This window comes from Asparagus officinalis, chromosome 3 (assembly GCF_001876935.1).
Source record: "Asparagus officinalis chromosome 3, Aspof.V1, whole genome shotgun sequence".
Lineage (NCBI taxonomy): Eukaryota > Viridiplantae > Streptophyta > Magnoliopsida > Asparagales > Asparagaceae > Asparagus > Asparagus officinalis.
Genome location: NC_033796.1, coordinates 1,534,809 through 1,548,553, shown reverse-complemented (window position 1 = coordinate 1,548,553; position 13,745 = coordinate 1,534,809). Strand labels below are relative to the sequence as shown.

General features: G+C 39.0%; 1 protein-coding gene and 1 long non-coding RNA gene across 2 annotated transcripts in view; both read left to right on the top strand.

Moving 5' to 3' along the window:
* The window catches only part of LOC109832596 (40S ribosomal protein S9-2), a 4,257-nt gene extending 3,701 nt beyond the window's left edge, over window positions 1–556 (top strand). The window contains exon 3 of the mRNA XM_020399963.1: window positions 151–556. Coding sequence (XP_020255552.1) covers window positions 151–334 — 184 coding nt within the window. The 3' untranslated portion in view covers window positions 335–556. The remainder of the gene's footprint in view (window positions 1–150) is intronic.
* On the top strand, window positions 11,192–12,345 carry LOC109832013. Its single transcript, XR_002244604.1, has 2 exons — window positions 11,192–11,917; window positions 12,189–12,345. It is a non-coding gene; the product is annotated as an uncharacterized LOC109832013 (long non-coding RNA).

The following is a 13,745-nucleotide window of genomic DNA, read 5'->3' as shown; positions in this document are numbered from 1 at the left end:
TAACATCAGCATTTATGATTTTAATCATTTCTGATCATAATTTTTTTGAATTGATTCCGGATGGGCAGCTTCAACATTAAAAATGTTCTGTTTTAAGTTGCTCTTTGAGTTTATAGCTTTGATATTAATGTTTTGATACTCTCTATGTAGGGTTGGGAGGCAAGTTGTGAATGTTCCCTCTTTCTTGGTGAAGCTTGAGTCAGCCAAGCACATTGATTTTGCACTATCAAGCCCCTTTGGCGGAGGGAAACCTGGAAGAGTGAAGCGCAAGAGCGAGGCTGCAGCTAAGAAGAAGGCGGCAGGTGGTGATGATGGAGACGAGGATGAGGAATGATCGAATGTTTTTGGTTATTTGGTTCTAAGGGTACTTCTGTTGCGTTTTGTTTTGGACTCTGAATTTTCCTTGATGTTTAGGTTCAGTAAAATTAGTTTGCTGGGTCTGAAAGAGACTGTTTGTTTTCGAGTAACTTGCTTTAATATGGTTAATTGGATATGTTTTATCTTTAAAATGCTTCATTTGCTTATTTGCGCTTAGCGCGCAGCTCATTTGGATATCCTTCAGGGTGATTCCCTTCAGTTGCCTGGATTGTTAAGTTTTTGAAGACCATCAGCTTTAAATTGGACTGCGATTGATGTTTCACTTTTAGCTGTTGTGTTCTATGTGATAGCTAGTCTCTTGGTCTGAATGTTGGCAGTTTTCTGTATTAGAGGTTTGGACTGCAAAACAAATTTGATTTTGAAGAAAATTTCTTATATCGTCGCGCAAAGGTTATTAGAACAATAATTAGTTCAACGCCTAAAGCTCCGAACTGGGATATGTACTTCGAGAAGTTTGAAAAGGAAACGAAAGCAACATAATTTACTGGGCAAGCACATGGAGACGAAGTATTCTAAGCCCTTGAGGCATCTTCACAAGTGGTAATTGATAGTTGAGGTAAACAGTCATTAGTGATAAGGCCCAAAAATAAAAAAGATCCTTAAAGCCGATAATTACGACGTTTCTACAGGGACCGGTGGGGAAAGGTGAGCTGTTCCCCTCCGGTTGGAATAGTGCATCATCCAACCGGAGGGGGACAGCCCACATGTCTCTCCCGGGGTCTCCTATTTGGGGTCCCCGGGGCATTAATCCGAGAATTAAGTCCGGGCTTTCCCATCAAGCTATGTAAACAAGCAATTCCTTCTGGCCAGATTTTAGATTCTAAATTTCTTCTCAAAAAGTTGTCTCGTGATCATCTCTGTAACTTCATCCGCTACAACATTCATGAATTGATCGATATATCAATCCGATATATCCATTCTGGAGGCTTGATGCATACGACACGGTCTCAATATCATTTACCCTTTTTTGACAATTTTTGAACGACATACTTCCAACATGATTGATATATAGATCAATATGTTATTAGCTGATACTTCCTTTTATATGGCTTGTCACAAAACAACATACTGATTTTTGTAATTTTTCTGAAGAGCTTCAAAGAGCTTAGTTTGATCTTTTGCATGTATCATATACACCCAAATGTTGGAAATTTTATGAACACACAAGGTGAGAAATTTCATGGGTAGCCAAGATCACAAACGTTTAGGGTGTGAACATCGGCCGCCTACAGTTCAAAAAAAAAAAACAAAATGTTTTAGTAAATATATAGATATAGTATAGACGTAGTATAGAAAGTAGATACAGATGAACAAACGGATAAATAGTAGTGACACATCATAGAAAAATTGATCCTGCATGCATGTTTACAATGGGCACCCAATCGGATCCTACAGTACCCGACCCGTTACCACCCCGACCCATCCCCTTATCGTACGTTTATTTATGCCCCCTCGACCGTCAAAACTCTCGATCGCTCTCGTTCACCTCCCCTGCCTTCAAAAAAAAAAACCGCCCTTTCCTCTTCCCTAAAAAATTGATCTATTTTTTCTCCAGCAAAATCATTATTCAATTGAGGATCTTTGGTCGGTAGGAGTTGAGGATTTAACCCTGGAGATCAATGCGCTTCGTCGTTTTTTTCCGCCGCCCTAGAGCGAATTCTTGTGCAATTTTTGTTTTTTATTTTCGCTTAATAAAACTAGGGAGGCTTTGGGTCTTTGGGTAATTTATCCATGTAATTAATTAAATAGCGTCAAAAGGGAAGGAAGTGATAACTGACATCTCCTGCCTTCAAGAGGCAGAAGCCTAGCTTAAATATGTGGTGGAGCAATCTCTTTATTTTTTTTTTATTTTCATTATACAGCTACGGTCATCAGACACTTTCATATGTGGTGGAGCAATCTCTTTATTTTTGAGCCCCCACAAATTATTTATGAATTAAAGGTTGATAATTGATACTTGATTTCAAGATAGAAGTTTATCATGTAGAAATCCTAATTATATATACCTCTGCGTGGAAAAGCCAGTCTTCTTACTTTGATACGGAAGTATCCGGAGGGGCCTCCGTGTTGCTGAAACTGAAACAGGGCAAGAATTGACTTGACTGTAGAGTATCAAGAAGTCTGGAAAACACATTTATGTGCCTTCTGTAGGATTGGCGAGCGTATTGGGGAAGACCGCTTGGAAAAGGCGTGAGTGTGCTTTTGGGTGTCTCACGGTCGACCGTGGGTGTCTGGCGGTCGACCGCATTCGTGCACAGATCTTGGTTGAGCTTCTCGGAGTTGGCGGTCGACCGCGCCCTTGGCCAGAGACTATGTGAGTTTCTAGAGTTGTAGCGGTCGACCGTCACAGTCGATCGCGCCCGTGGCCATAAGTCTCTGGAGTTGGGGCGGTCGATCGTGGCGGTCAACCGCGATGCGGTTTTTGGGTTGGGTTTGTATCCAGACCCGTTTCGTTTGGGATTTTTATAAATACCCAAAACTCGTTTTAGGGCTTAGAGCAAGAGGGTTTTAGCAGCCATTGAGAGGGGTTTTGTGGGCTTCTATTGTTGGAGCATTTTGGAGAGATCAAGAGTGATTTGTTGTGGGTTTTTGGTGAGATTTTTAACCCTAGTTGTATCCCCTTAATTTCTATTAGTAAAAACTCTCCCTCCTTGCCCCGTGGACGTAGGCAATTGCCGAACCACGTTAAAATTGGTGTTTGTAATTTGTGTTATTGATTTGGTTGTGTTTGGCCTTCTTGATTGGCTATTTGGTATTGGATCTCAGCATCGGGGTTTTCCCCAACACCTTCTGTTGCAGAGTTTTGTTTTTCAAGGAATGGCTGGACCCCCTGTTCCTAAACGCTGTAGTCTTCAGATAATCAGAACATGGCTAGATATGAAATGTTAAATCTATGGATCTCCTTTTAAATATATTCATCTAATTTGCTTTCTTTCATAGTAGTTAGCACAGACAAGGACTGACTGGAGCTCTTCCTATATATACTGCAAATGTAATTTACAATCTTCGAGTTAGAATGTTTTCGTTTAGTTGACGCCGGATGTGAGTTGCTACCTTACGTAGCAAAATGAACTACTGAGAGATAGAGTTTGTGAGGTCCACCTGATTCAATGTGACTAGCGGGTCTCGTATTAGTCTATCTTTTGATAGATCATTTCAATTAGTATACTGAGTTGCCATCTCGTACCCCTTCTTTCCTTCATTATAAATATTCTATTACTAACTTCATCACCTAATGATATACGCTGTACATGTTATCTATGCCATTTTCTTCTTTTATTTGTTATGATTTCCAAGATTACCGCTGGCCTGCCTGTATTACAACGTATCGACTTACCATGCATGCACATGTACCAATAGCATCTTATCATATAGATATTTCTTGTCCATTACCAATAATGATTTAGTGTAATTGAGTGTTTCAGAACCTTTTTTTTCTTTGGAGTTTGGTCATTTCAGCAGAGTCAATGTCATGATTATTGTGTAATTTACCCTTTCTCTTATAGAATAAACTGGAAGCATTGTGCCCCCTCTAGAGTATGGCTAATGTGTCACTGATACATCAGAGTCTGGCTAATGTGTCACTAATACATCCGAACTACAAGCACCCAAATTATTAACATATTCAGACCATAACTGACAAACTGGATGTGTCACGTCAGCGATGCACCAGCCCTCAATTAAATATCCTCCTTCAAAACATGTTAACTGTGTCACAATTAACATGATATCATGCTCGAGCAGACTCTGAAGACTGCAGGCAACGTATGGTTCCTATCCAGTTAACATGGACTCACAAGAGGACATTGTATACTATCCGAACGACCCAAAAGCAGTGATCAAAGTGGACGACGATCTCAAACAGCTATTTCGTAGTACCGAGCTACCAAGAGACATGGTGGATATCGAGAAGGATCTTCAGAAGAATGGCGTGAAGCCCGCCCGCCGCTAATACTGCAAAGAGAAGGGTCATGGCTGAGGTCCATGGTTTGCCAGCGAAGCCTAAGAAACAGAAGAAGCAGAAGGAGATCACCAAGAGGACCAGGCTCACCAATGCTCATCTCCCCGAGCTTTTCCAGAACCTGAATATATATATTCTTGATTTACCGTTTTCCATGAGCTAGAAACGAGCGACTAATGGTCAGGGGGTGTCACTGAGTCCGGTAACTAATTCAGTTATATGCTTTTATTATATATGTACTCACAATAATTGGTATCAAAAGATGAGTGGATATACGTTGCAAAGTATATTTTGTTTTGGTGGTCTTTCTGCAAAATAGTGTTATAGTTGCTATTCGGTTCATGTGGTGGACTGGAACCAAATATGTTCGAGATGAATTAGGTCAGGTAACCAAGATGCAACGTTGCAAAGAGCTTAAGGTGCATTTTGACGTTTGATGAGTTTGTTAAGGACTCCAGTTGAATAGATTAATACGCCAATTAGAAGAAGCCCTTTTGAGTCCACATTAGACACTGTGATTAGTTTTTGGTCAAACTAATTTGAAGTTTTAACTAACTTTTTTGCATTTACCTGTTTTATAAAATACCAAATATGCATGCCTATAAGCTCTATTTGAAAGAAATAATGCTAGGGGCACACCCTCAACCACACTCCTAACCACACCTCCACACTCTCTACAGTGCTAGTGGACCATGCATGATATTTTTTTTTAAAATATCATGCATGGCCCACAAGCACGTACTATAGAAAATGTGGGGTGTGGTTGAGAGTGTGGTTGATGGTGTGCCTCTAGTGGGACTCATTTGAAAGGGCTGGTATGCTTCTCAGCTTTTAAAAATCTAGCTTATATGCTCATTTAATAAACTAGAATTGGCTAATAAATTACTATTCTACCCAAATAAATTTTATTATAAAAGCCATAAGTGATAAAAAAAACTGATATAAGCTTAAGCTTTTGAAAATATATAGGCCCCTCTAAATCTTTTGTGGGAGGTGAAAATTTTGAATTTATATAAGAATGACTTCTGTATTAATATGAAATAATTACGAGTTCAAAATCTTCCTATGTTATGAAATAATTACGAGTCTTTAACGAGAAAATCAGCTTTAATTTTGTGGCTCAGCTGTAGGAGGTATTGATCAAGCAACGACTAGCATTAGTGTTCATTATGAACCATGACTGACTCGCTTTATGAAGAAATCACTGAAAAAGCTCAATGGCTTTTGTAGAAGTATCTTAACGACGGTTCTCAAATGAACGGGAACCACTGGATACTCTGGCGATGCTCATGTATAACTTGTTTTAATATTCATTTAAACAAATCATTGACCAAATTAAAAACCTCCATAATTTATTTGGAAAGGATCGATGAGAACGCGCGAACATCATCTTTAGGTTTCTTTCACAAATTATGAACCAAAACAGCAGGATATAAAACTTGTTTTCATTTAAACAAATCATTGACCAAATTAAAAACCTCCATAATTTATTTGGAAAGGATCGATGAGAGCGCGCGAACATCATCTTTAGGTTTCTTTCACAGATTATGAACCAAAACAGCAGGATATAAAACTTGTTTTCATTTGGATTTGACATCTTTTATACGCTTCTGCACAGGTTGCCGCTATAAAATTTGCAGATATATAAAGAAGCATGCCTTAAAATAAAAATAAAAAACAGAGAAAATATTACCAAAAAGAAGCAACAAGCAAGGACGAAAAAAATTCCAGCACAAACTGAAGAACTAAAGTTTGGAAAAACATTAGAAACAAAAATTCAAGCTACAACAGGAACAATATATATATGTAGTCTAAAATCGCTTTTCCTGGCTGATGAATATCATGAAATAAAGACAGTTCAAAGAGGTTCAAAAAAAAAAAAAAAAGATTTAAAATCCTCCCAACACATTCGCAATGATAACAGGTCTACAAAACTTGTAGGATGCTGATTTCTAATTGGCTTCACATATCCTTGGATTATGTTAACAGTACACCTAGAGTACTCCTCCCCGTACATATATACCTTAAAGAATATGAAACCCTAATTCATTATGAGATCTCTTGGGCTTTATATAGGCCCCTACAAAACTTACAATTAAGTCTCTAATAATACTAATATGTCAACACTCCTCCTCAAGATGGGCGAAAGATATCTATTAAGCCCATCTTGTCACATCCTCTAATCATATCTACTGAGCTGAGTCCTTTAGTCAGACAATCTGCTGCCTGGTCCTTAGTCGAAACATGACTTAGCTCCAGTAGTCCACTATCCAACTTCTCTTTGATGAAGAACCTATCGATCTCGATGTGTTTGGTTCTATCATGCTGCACTGGGTTGTTGGCAATACTGATCGCTGACTTGTTGTCACACCATAACTTCATCTTAGCTCCTTGATCCAGCTTCAGCTCCACCAGCATACTCTTCAACCATAGCAACTCAGCAACTCCTAAGGCCATAGCTCTATACTCTGCCTCAGCTGTCGATCTCGCCACCATTGACTGCTTCTTGCTCTTCCACGAGACTAAGTTACCTCCTATAAAGATGCAGTATCCTGAGGTGGACCTCCTGTCATCAGCACAGCTAGCCCAGTCAGAGTCGCAATAACCCTCGATGTTCACATGTCCATTCTTTCTGAATATCAGCCCCTTTCCGGGGGCACTCTTTAAATATCTCAGAATCTGGTACACAGCGTCCATATGACCCTTCCTCGGATCGTGCATGTAGCGACTCACCACGCTTACTGCAAAAGAGATATCAGGACGTGTGTGACTCAAATAGATCAGCCTTCCCACCAACCTCTGATATCTGTCACGATCAACTGGTTCTCCAGCCTCAGCACCTAGCTTGAACCTCTGGTCGATCGGTGTAGTTGCAGGTTTGCACCCTAACATTCCTGTCTCTTTGAGAAGATCCAGTGCATACTTTCTCTGGGATAGGACGATCCCCTCCGCTCCTCGAGCTATCTCTATTCCAAGAAAGTATCTAAGCAAGCCAAGATCTTTCACCTCAAATTCCTTACCCAGTCTCACTTTGAGTTGGGCAATCTCCTTCTCATCATCCCCTGTAATAATCATATCATCCACATATACCGCAAGCATAGTAATGTGGCCTCCACTCCGTCGAAAGAACACTGTATGGTCGGCGTTGATCTGTTGGTATCCCATACCAATCATAGCCCTTCTGAATCTGTCGAACCAAGCACGGGGAGATTGCTTCAGACCATAGAGAGACTTCTTCAATCTGCAGACCTTTCCCACTGTCTGATCTGTACCAAATCCTGGTGGTATCTCCATGTATACCTCCTCCACTAGATCTCCATGAAGAAATGCATTCTTCACATCTAGTTGGTGTAGCTTCCATCCACCATTTACTGCCAGAGAGATTAAGGTCCGAACAGTGCTCATCTTCGCCACCGGTGCAAAAGTCTCATCATAATCGATGCCATATGTCTGACTATACCCTTTTGCCACCAGGCGAGCCTTGTAGCGCTCAACTTGTCCATCTGGATTCTGCTTCACAGTGAAGACCCACTTGCATCCAACTGCTCTCTTTCCTTCTGGTAACTTTACTAGCTCCCAAGTGCGGTTCTTCTCTAGAGCTCCTAGCTCCTCGTGCATAGCCGCTTTCCATTTTGGGTCCTTCTTAGCAACCTGCCAATTGTTAGGTACAGTAACAGAGTCCAATGATGCAATGAATGCTCCATATGCAGGGTGGATACTAGAATATGATACATACTGGGCAAGATCCCAACCATATCTATCGGGAGGATGTCCCGCATTACTGCGAGTAGTCCTCCGTACTGATATTGGTGTGGGAGGAGTAGGGAGAGGAATGTTATCAGTAGGAATGTTATCACCTTGGGATGAAATTGGTGGTGGTGTAGGTATTTCAGGAGTCGGGGTGGGCTTTGGCAAGGGGGTGGTAAAGGGTGGAGGCGGCTAGGGTTTTTGTGGGGGCTCTGATACCAAAAAGAATATGAAACCCTAATTCATTATGAGATCTCTTGGGCTTTATATAGGCCCCTACAAAACTTACAATTAAGTCCCTAATAATACTAATATGTCAACATACCTCCTGAAAATTAAGATGGAAAACAGATTTGACCTTAATCAGCACGTGCATACAGTATTAAAAGGGGGTAAAAAAAACTTGGACGCTGTTTGGTTCGCTAAATGGCGACAGTCGAAATTTCCAAAAGCCACTACGGTTGCAGTTGCTTGATGAATAATTAACTAATTATTGATCATCGTGTAACCAAATGAAGGTTCGACTATCTGAGAGGAAGGCTACCTTCATTGCATAAACTAATTATTTTCTCTAGAGTTTTGCTCAATTTTCTCCTCCTCTCTGATTCTCCCAATTAATGCCTTGTTTTATTTCTTCTAGTTTTCCTTTCATAACCATGCGTAGCTAATTTAGCTCAGATTGCTTAGAATGATGAAGCTAGAATAATTACTTTTGTGTTTAGATTTTTAATTCTTGCGCTTAATTAATTTATGTTGTAATTAATTTAGGTTATTAATAATAGATAGAATAATTAGGCTAAAAGCATTAATGACTATGACTTAGCTTATTTTTAGTTGACTAGGATTTATGCACGTGCAATGCACGTGATTAAATGTTATGATTAAGTATTTCTGACTTATTTCTTTACCAAAATTTGTTTCTCAGTTCCACTTTGATTGTTTTTCTCACTTATGTTTTCAAACTTTACTATTGTGATTATTTATTTATTTTAATGTTTGTTTGAATGGACTACATCAAATTTAAAATTTTCATGTAATAATTGAATTGACAATAAATAACTATAATCTAAAGCGAATTTGAATTTTCACGTTATTTAGATTGGCATGAAACCAAGCTTGACTTAAGAAGGTATAATGTTATAAAAATAAAAAACACTTGAAAAGATAATGTTATAAAAGAAGGATGAATAATTAAAGCCGATAAGACAATATGATAAACTAAAAATAGGCTAGAATAAAACTAATGAGAATATAAATTTTGTTGCTAATCACTAATAGACTTTAGAAAAAATCATAAAATAAATATTAATGCTAACTCTAGTACACTTTTATATGATAAAAGCATCCACATAACCATATAAAAAATTAAAAGAGTTCATGAAAATCACTTTTATGATAAAAGCATCCACATAACCATATAAAAAATTAAAAGAGTTCATGAAAATCACTTTTAAAGATTCCTGATTTTACTCAAAAAATTAAGCAATTTTTAAAAATAAAAATAATTTAAATTTGTGTTGTATTTATAAAGAATATTGATGGAGATGTTTTTGTTTTAGCAACTTGTTCTGAATGAGCCATGCATATTAGATTTAAAGTGTAATATTTTTTCTTTATTGTGCTGTATGGATGTAATTTGTTTGGTTTGCTTATCTATCTCTTATTTTTTTAATAAGTTGATATATTATTAACACAATTTACGATGACATACATATCTTTTATATAAATTTGAGACATGTATAAGATGAATTTTATATTTAATGACCTTTAATAAGAATTTTAGTTGTAAAATATGTTACCTTCATATTTAAATATCTTAAAATTTGACAGTACTATTACATGCTTATCTTTGACCGTGTTCTTAAAAATTGATCTTTCGTTGGTAGTCATATCCCCAAATAAGGATACTTGCAGAGTCGTGCCACTATTTAGAGAAAAAATATTAATTTTATTTTTTTACTTACACTATGGTAACTAAGTATCATGTGCATATTTTTTGCCCATTATAATGATTTTCCTCATCTTATCTAGTTTATTATATCTCGCAATGTAGTTGATCAATGGCTTCACTTTAGCTTCTATTGCAAGATTATTTATATAAAAATTTATATTAAATTTATAATTCCTTCAGTATTTTTAGAATAAAGTATGAAAATTTATAAGTACTTCTAATTTTTCTTGTAATTTTCATGAATAACATTTTTTTAATTAGGACATAATTTTTCAATATGTTCTTCAATGAGAACTCGGTTAGTGCTTCTTTGCTCGATATGCTTTTTATCAATGTTAATTCAGGTGATTCATGAATGTTTCTGAATTTTGAGTTAATTTTCTTCACTTCTCCATTTGAAATAAAAAAAACTTAGTTCTTTTAAATGATATCTCTGAACTTTCTGATAGTTTCTCTATACATAACTCCTTATATATATTTTTTTACTTTATAAATAAATATTATCAACATTAGAGATAAATGTTTATACATTATAATCAATTAATGCTAGTATAGTATATCTTAATGTAATAATATCAAATATTTTCTCTTTTCTTTGCCAAATTTCAGTTTTTTTGTGATTTAAACTTTTGAAGGTGTGTTTTACAATTTTTAAACTTTGATAGTATTTTATAAAAATTTTAAATTTTAAGTTGGACGTTTATAATTTTCATGTTTCATGTATTAGTGATAAGTTTTTAAATATTAGAATATTTCTCGTAACTCTAAATATTTGAAGGTGTTTTTATAATTACTAATATTTTGGGTTGTTTTTTAAAAAAAAATTTAAATTTTTAGTAATCTGCTTATAATTTCTAAATTTGATGTGTACCAGTTATAAGTTTTAAAATTTTAGAAATTTTTAATATTTTTTTGATTTTGAGAGAGCTTTTGTAATTTTTGTAACTTTGAGGTTATTTTTTTACTAATTTTAAATTTCTATGTGTCTAATGATAATCCATGGAATCCATTCTAAGCAATCTACGCTGAATTAGCTACGCACGCATAATTATCAAAGACATTGAAAGAATTAAAGAGAAGAAAAAACTCTCATTATTAATTAGTTACTGCATAAGCATATCTCAAGCGAAAATACTAGAACGAAGATAGGGATAACTGTTAATTCATATGATTTAACTTCGCCTGAGCTCGTGATGACGTGGCACCCACTGGCTGACCACGTGCCACCTGGTGCGGATCAAACCGCCTCAACTTCCCAACTAACTCCCGGAGGAGTCCCACCTCGAGAGCACCCAGGCTCTCACCCGCTCACTGATTTAGGGCCCACCTAAAGCGAACCCCCTTACCATTTGACCTAATCATACGCTGACCTGTCCTACGTAAGCTCGCCAGGTGTTTAGGGCCCCTCGCCGACGAAGCCCCACCACATCAGATCACTGCAGACGTGTCGAGCTCCTATTCAACCGCGTGCGACACACGTGCCCAAGAGCTGCGTGCTTTATAAGAAACGGCGAGCTCTACCCCGCATCTCCCTTTACGTATAAAGAGGAGCCAACACCATTAAAACCCCCCCTAATTAAAACTCCATCACCACCAAAATTAAGTTAAAAGGGAGAATAAAAAAACGTTCTGCTTCTGATCTCGATCTCTCGATCTTGATCTCTCTCGTAGATTTGAGCATCGATGGACCTGAACTCGGGCCGGATCGATTTGGATTCTTCCAAGAAGCGGATGATCCACAATCAGGTGCTGAGAATCCGAGAAGAGGACCAACGGATCGGGGATCGGATCGGCGAGATCGCCACGTCAGAGATCCGAACTCCGATCGAGGGGTTCCTCTGCTCGCGGCCGATGCTTCCGTCTTCTCCCCTCGGCAATAAGTAATTTTCCTTTTTTTCTCCTTTTTTTTTAAAGGGAATTATGTGAATATCATTTTTTATTACGTTTTTTTGGGAATTATTACGTGAAAAGTTCGACACCTGGAAATCGTACTGGCATTCCGTTATGAAAATCGAGTTACTGTTCGTACCCCTAATATTTCTAGAATTGTACGCCATCCTAGTGGCAGAAGTGTCTTTTCAAAGTTACTTTCTCTTTCGGGAGTTACGCTTGTGCGTTTTTATTAACTGTTCAAGTACTTCTCACGTGCAGATGCGCGCGGTGCTATCAGTGACGGAGGCAGCAGGGCCCCGGTCTCTGCACGGTCGACACGTGTAGGGGCGTTTTAGGAAAGTTATATTTGAGAGGGTTGTATTTGAAATATGCAAGTGATGTGGTCCCCCGCAGACAAACACACCATGTACAGCTTGCCATTGTGTACATAAATAGTCAGTTTCTCTTGGTAAGAAACATCCTCAGCCGAGGGGCACTTTAGGCATTATATTCATACTCATCTTTCTTTCATTTTTTTTTTTTTTGATTTTAACCCGTGACCGCGAGAGAAAACGCGAACGCCGATCAAACGCCTCGGCGGCCCACACGCGCTCCATACTTGAGTCCCGCGGACAGCGACAATCCGCGCGCTGCGGTGCTCTGGCGGAGCAACGCGACCCGCGTTCACGCGACGAGACAAGAGACGATAACAAAATCAATAAAAATCGTAACACACAAGCGATACTTTTTTATTTTTATTTTTTATTTTCTGAAGGGCTGCTGTAGAAAACAGTAGTTCTCGTGGTTGCTCGGTCGTCATAGAGAAAACAAACTCGAGCCATGACCCTAAGCAGTCAAAAATTGTACATTAACAGGAAAAAAGAGAAAAAGCTAGGACTGGCGTCCAGCCCAAAATATATAGTTGTATCAGGAGAGCTAATTAACTAATTAATTAATATGTAGTCGCACACGCAGAAGAACTGGATATATAGCTAGTGGGGGGGGGTGGGCGTTATTAACCAATAATTTGAGACCCCGGCCCGGCCTAACTTGACCTGAGCAGGCTCCGGACGATCTCGGCCTGCGCGCTTCCGTTGTCCATTGTCGACATGAGATCCGACAACCGGTCGCTCAGGTCGTCGACCTCCTGGTGCAGGCTCTGGATGTACTTGCACGTCTCCTTCAGCAATTTCGACGCCGAAGCCTGCAGCAATAATTAACGCACGCGAATGCGTACGTTGGGGTCAGGCCGGTCGACAGGAATCTAGCACGGTCGGCCGGAGTAGGTACGAGGAGGAGGAGGGAGAAATTAGCTTACCCTGCCTGAGCCCCGACGGCGGGTCTCCGGGAGGAGAGACTGCAGCTTGGAGATGAGCTCATTGATCTCCTCCTCCGAGATTCCGCTCCTCCGGCTCGACATTACGTACGTACGTTTGTAGATCGACGATCGAAGAGCAAGAAGATGCTGGAAATGCTATATATCCAGTAGATATATATTTTATATATGTATATATATATATAGGGGGAGAAATAAGAGAGAGAGAGGTGGGGGAGAGAGTGAGAGAGGCAGAGTGGGGAGAGGGAGGGAGGGATTTATAGAGGGATTGGGGGGAGAAAGAGTTTAGGGTGGGGGGGTTCATTAGACGGGCGCAAATCTAGAGGAGGAACACATAAATTAAGAAAGATTGGAGGCCTACTTGTCCCCTTTCACCCGATGGCGTAGTAGGGTTTTGTATGGGCGTACGTGCGGGCCCCTTTCCATGCTATTTGAGTGGAAAGCCCATGGGCCGAGGGTACTGCTGGATACTGCACCCAAAGGCCCCTCTTATCGTACCC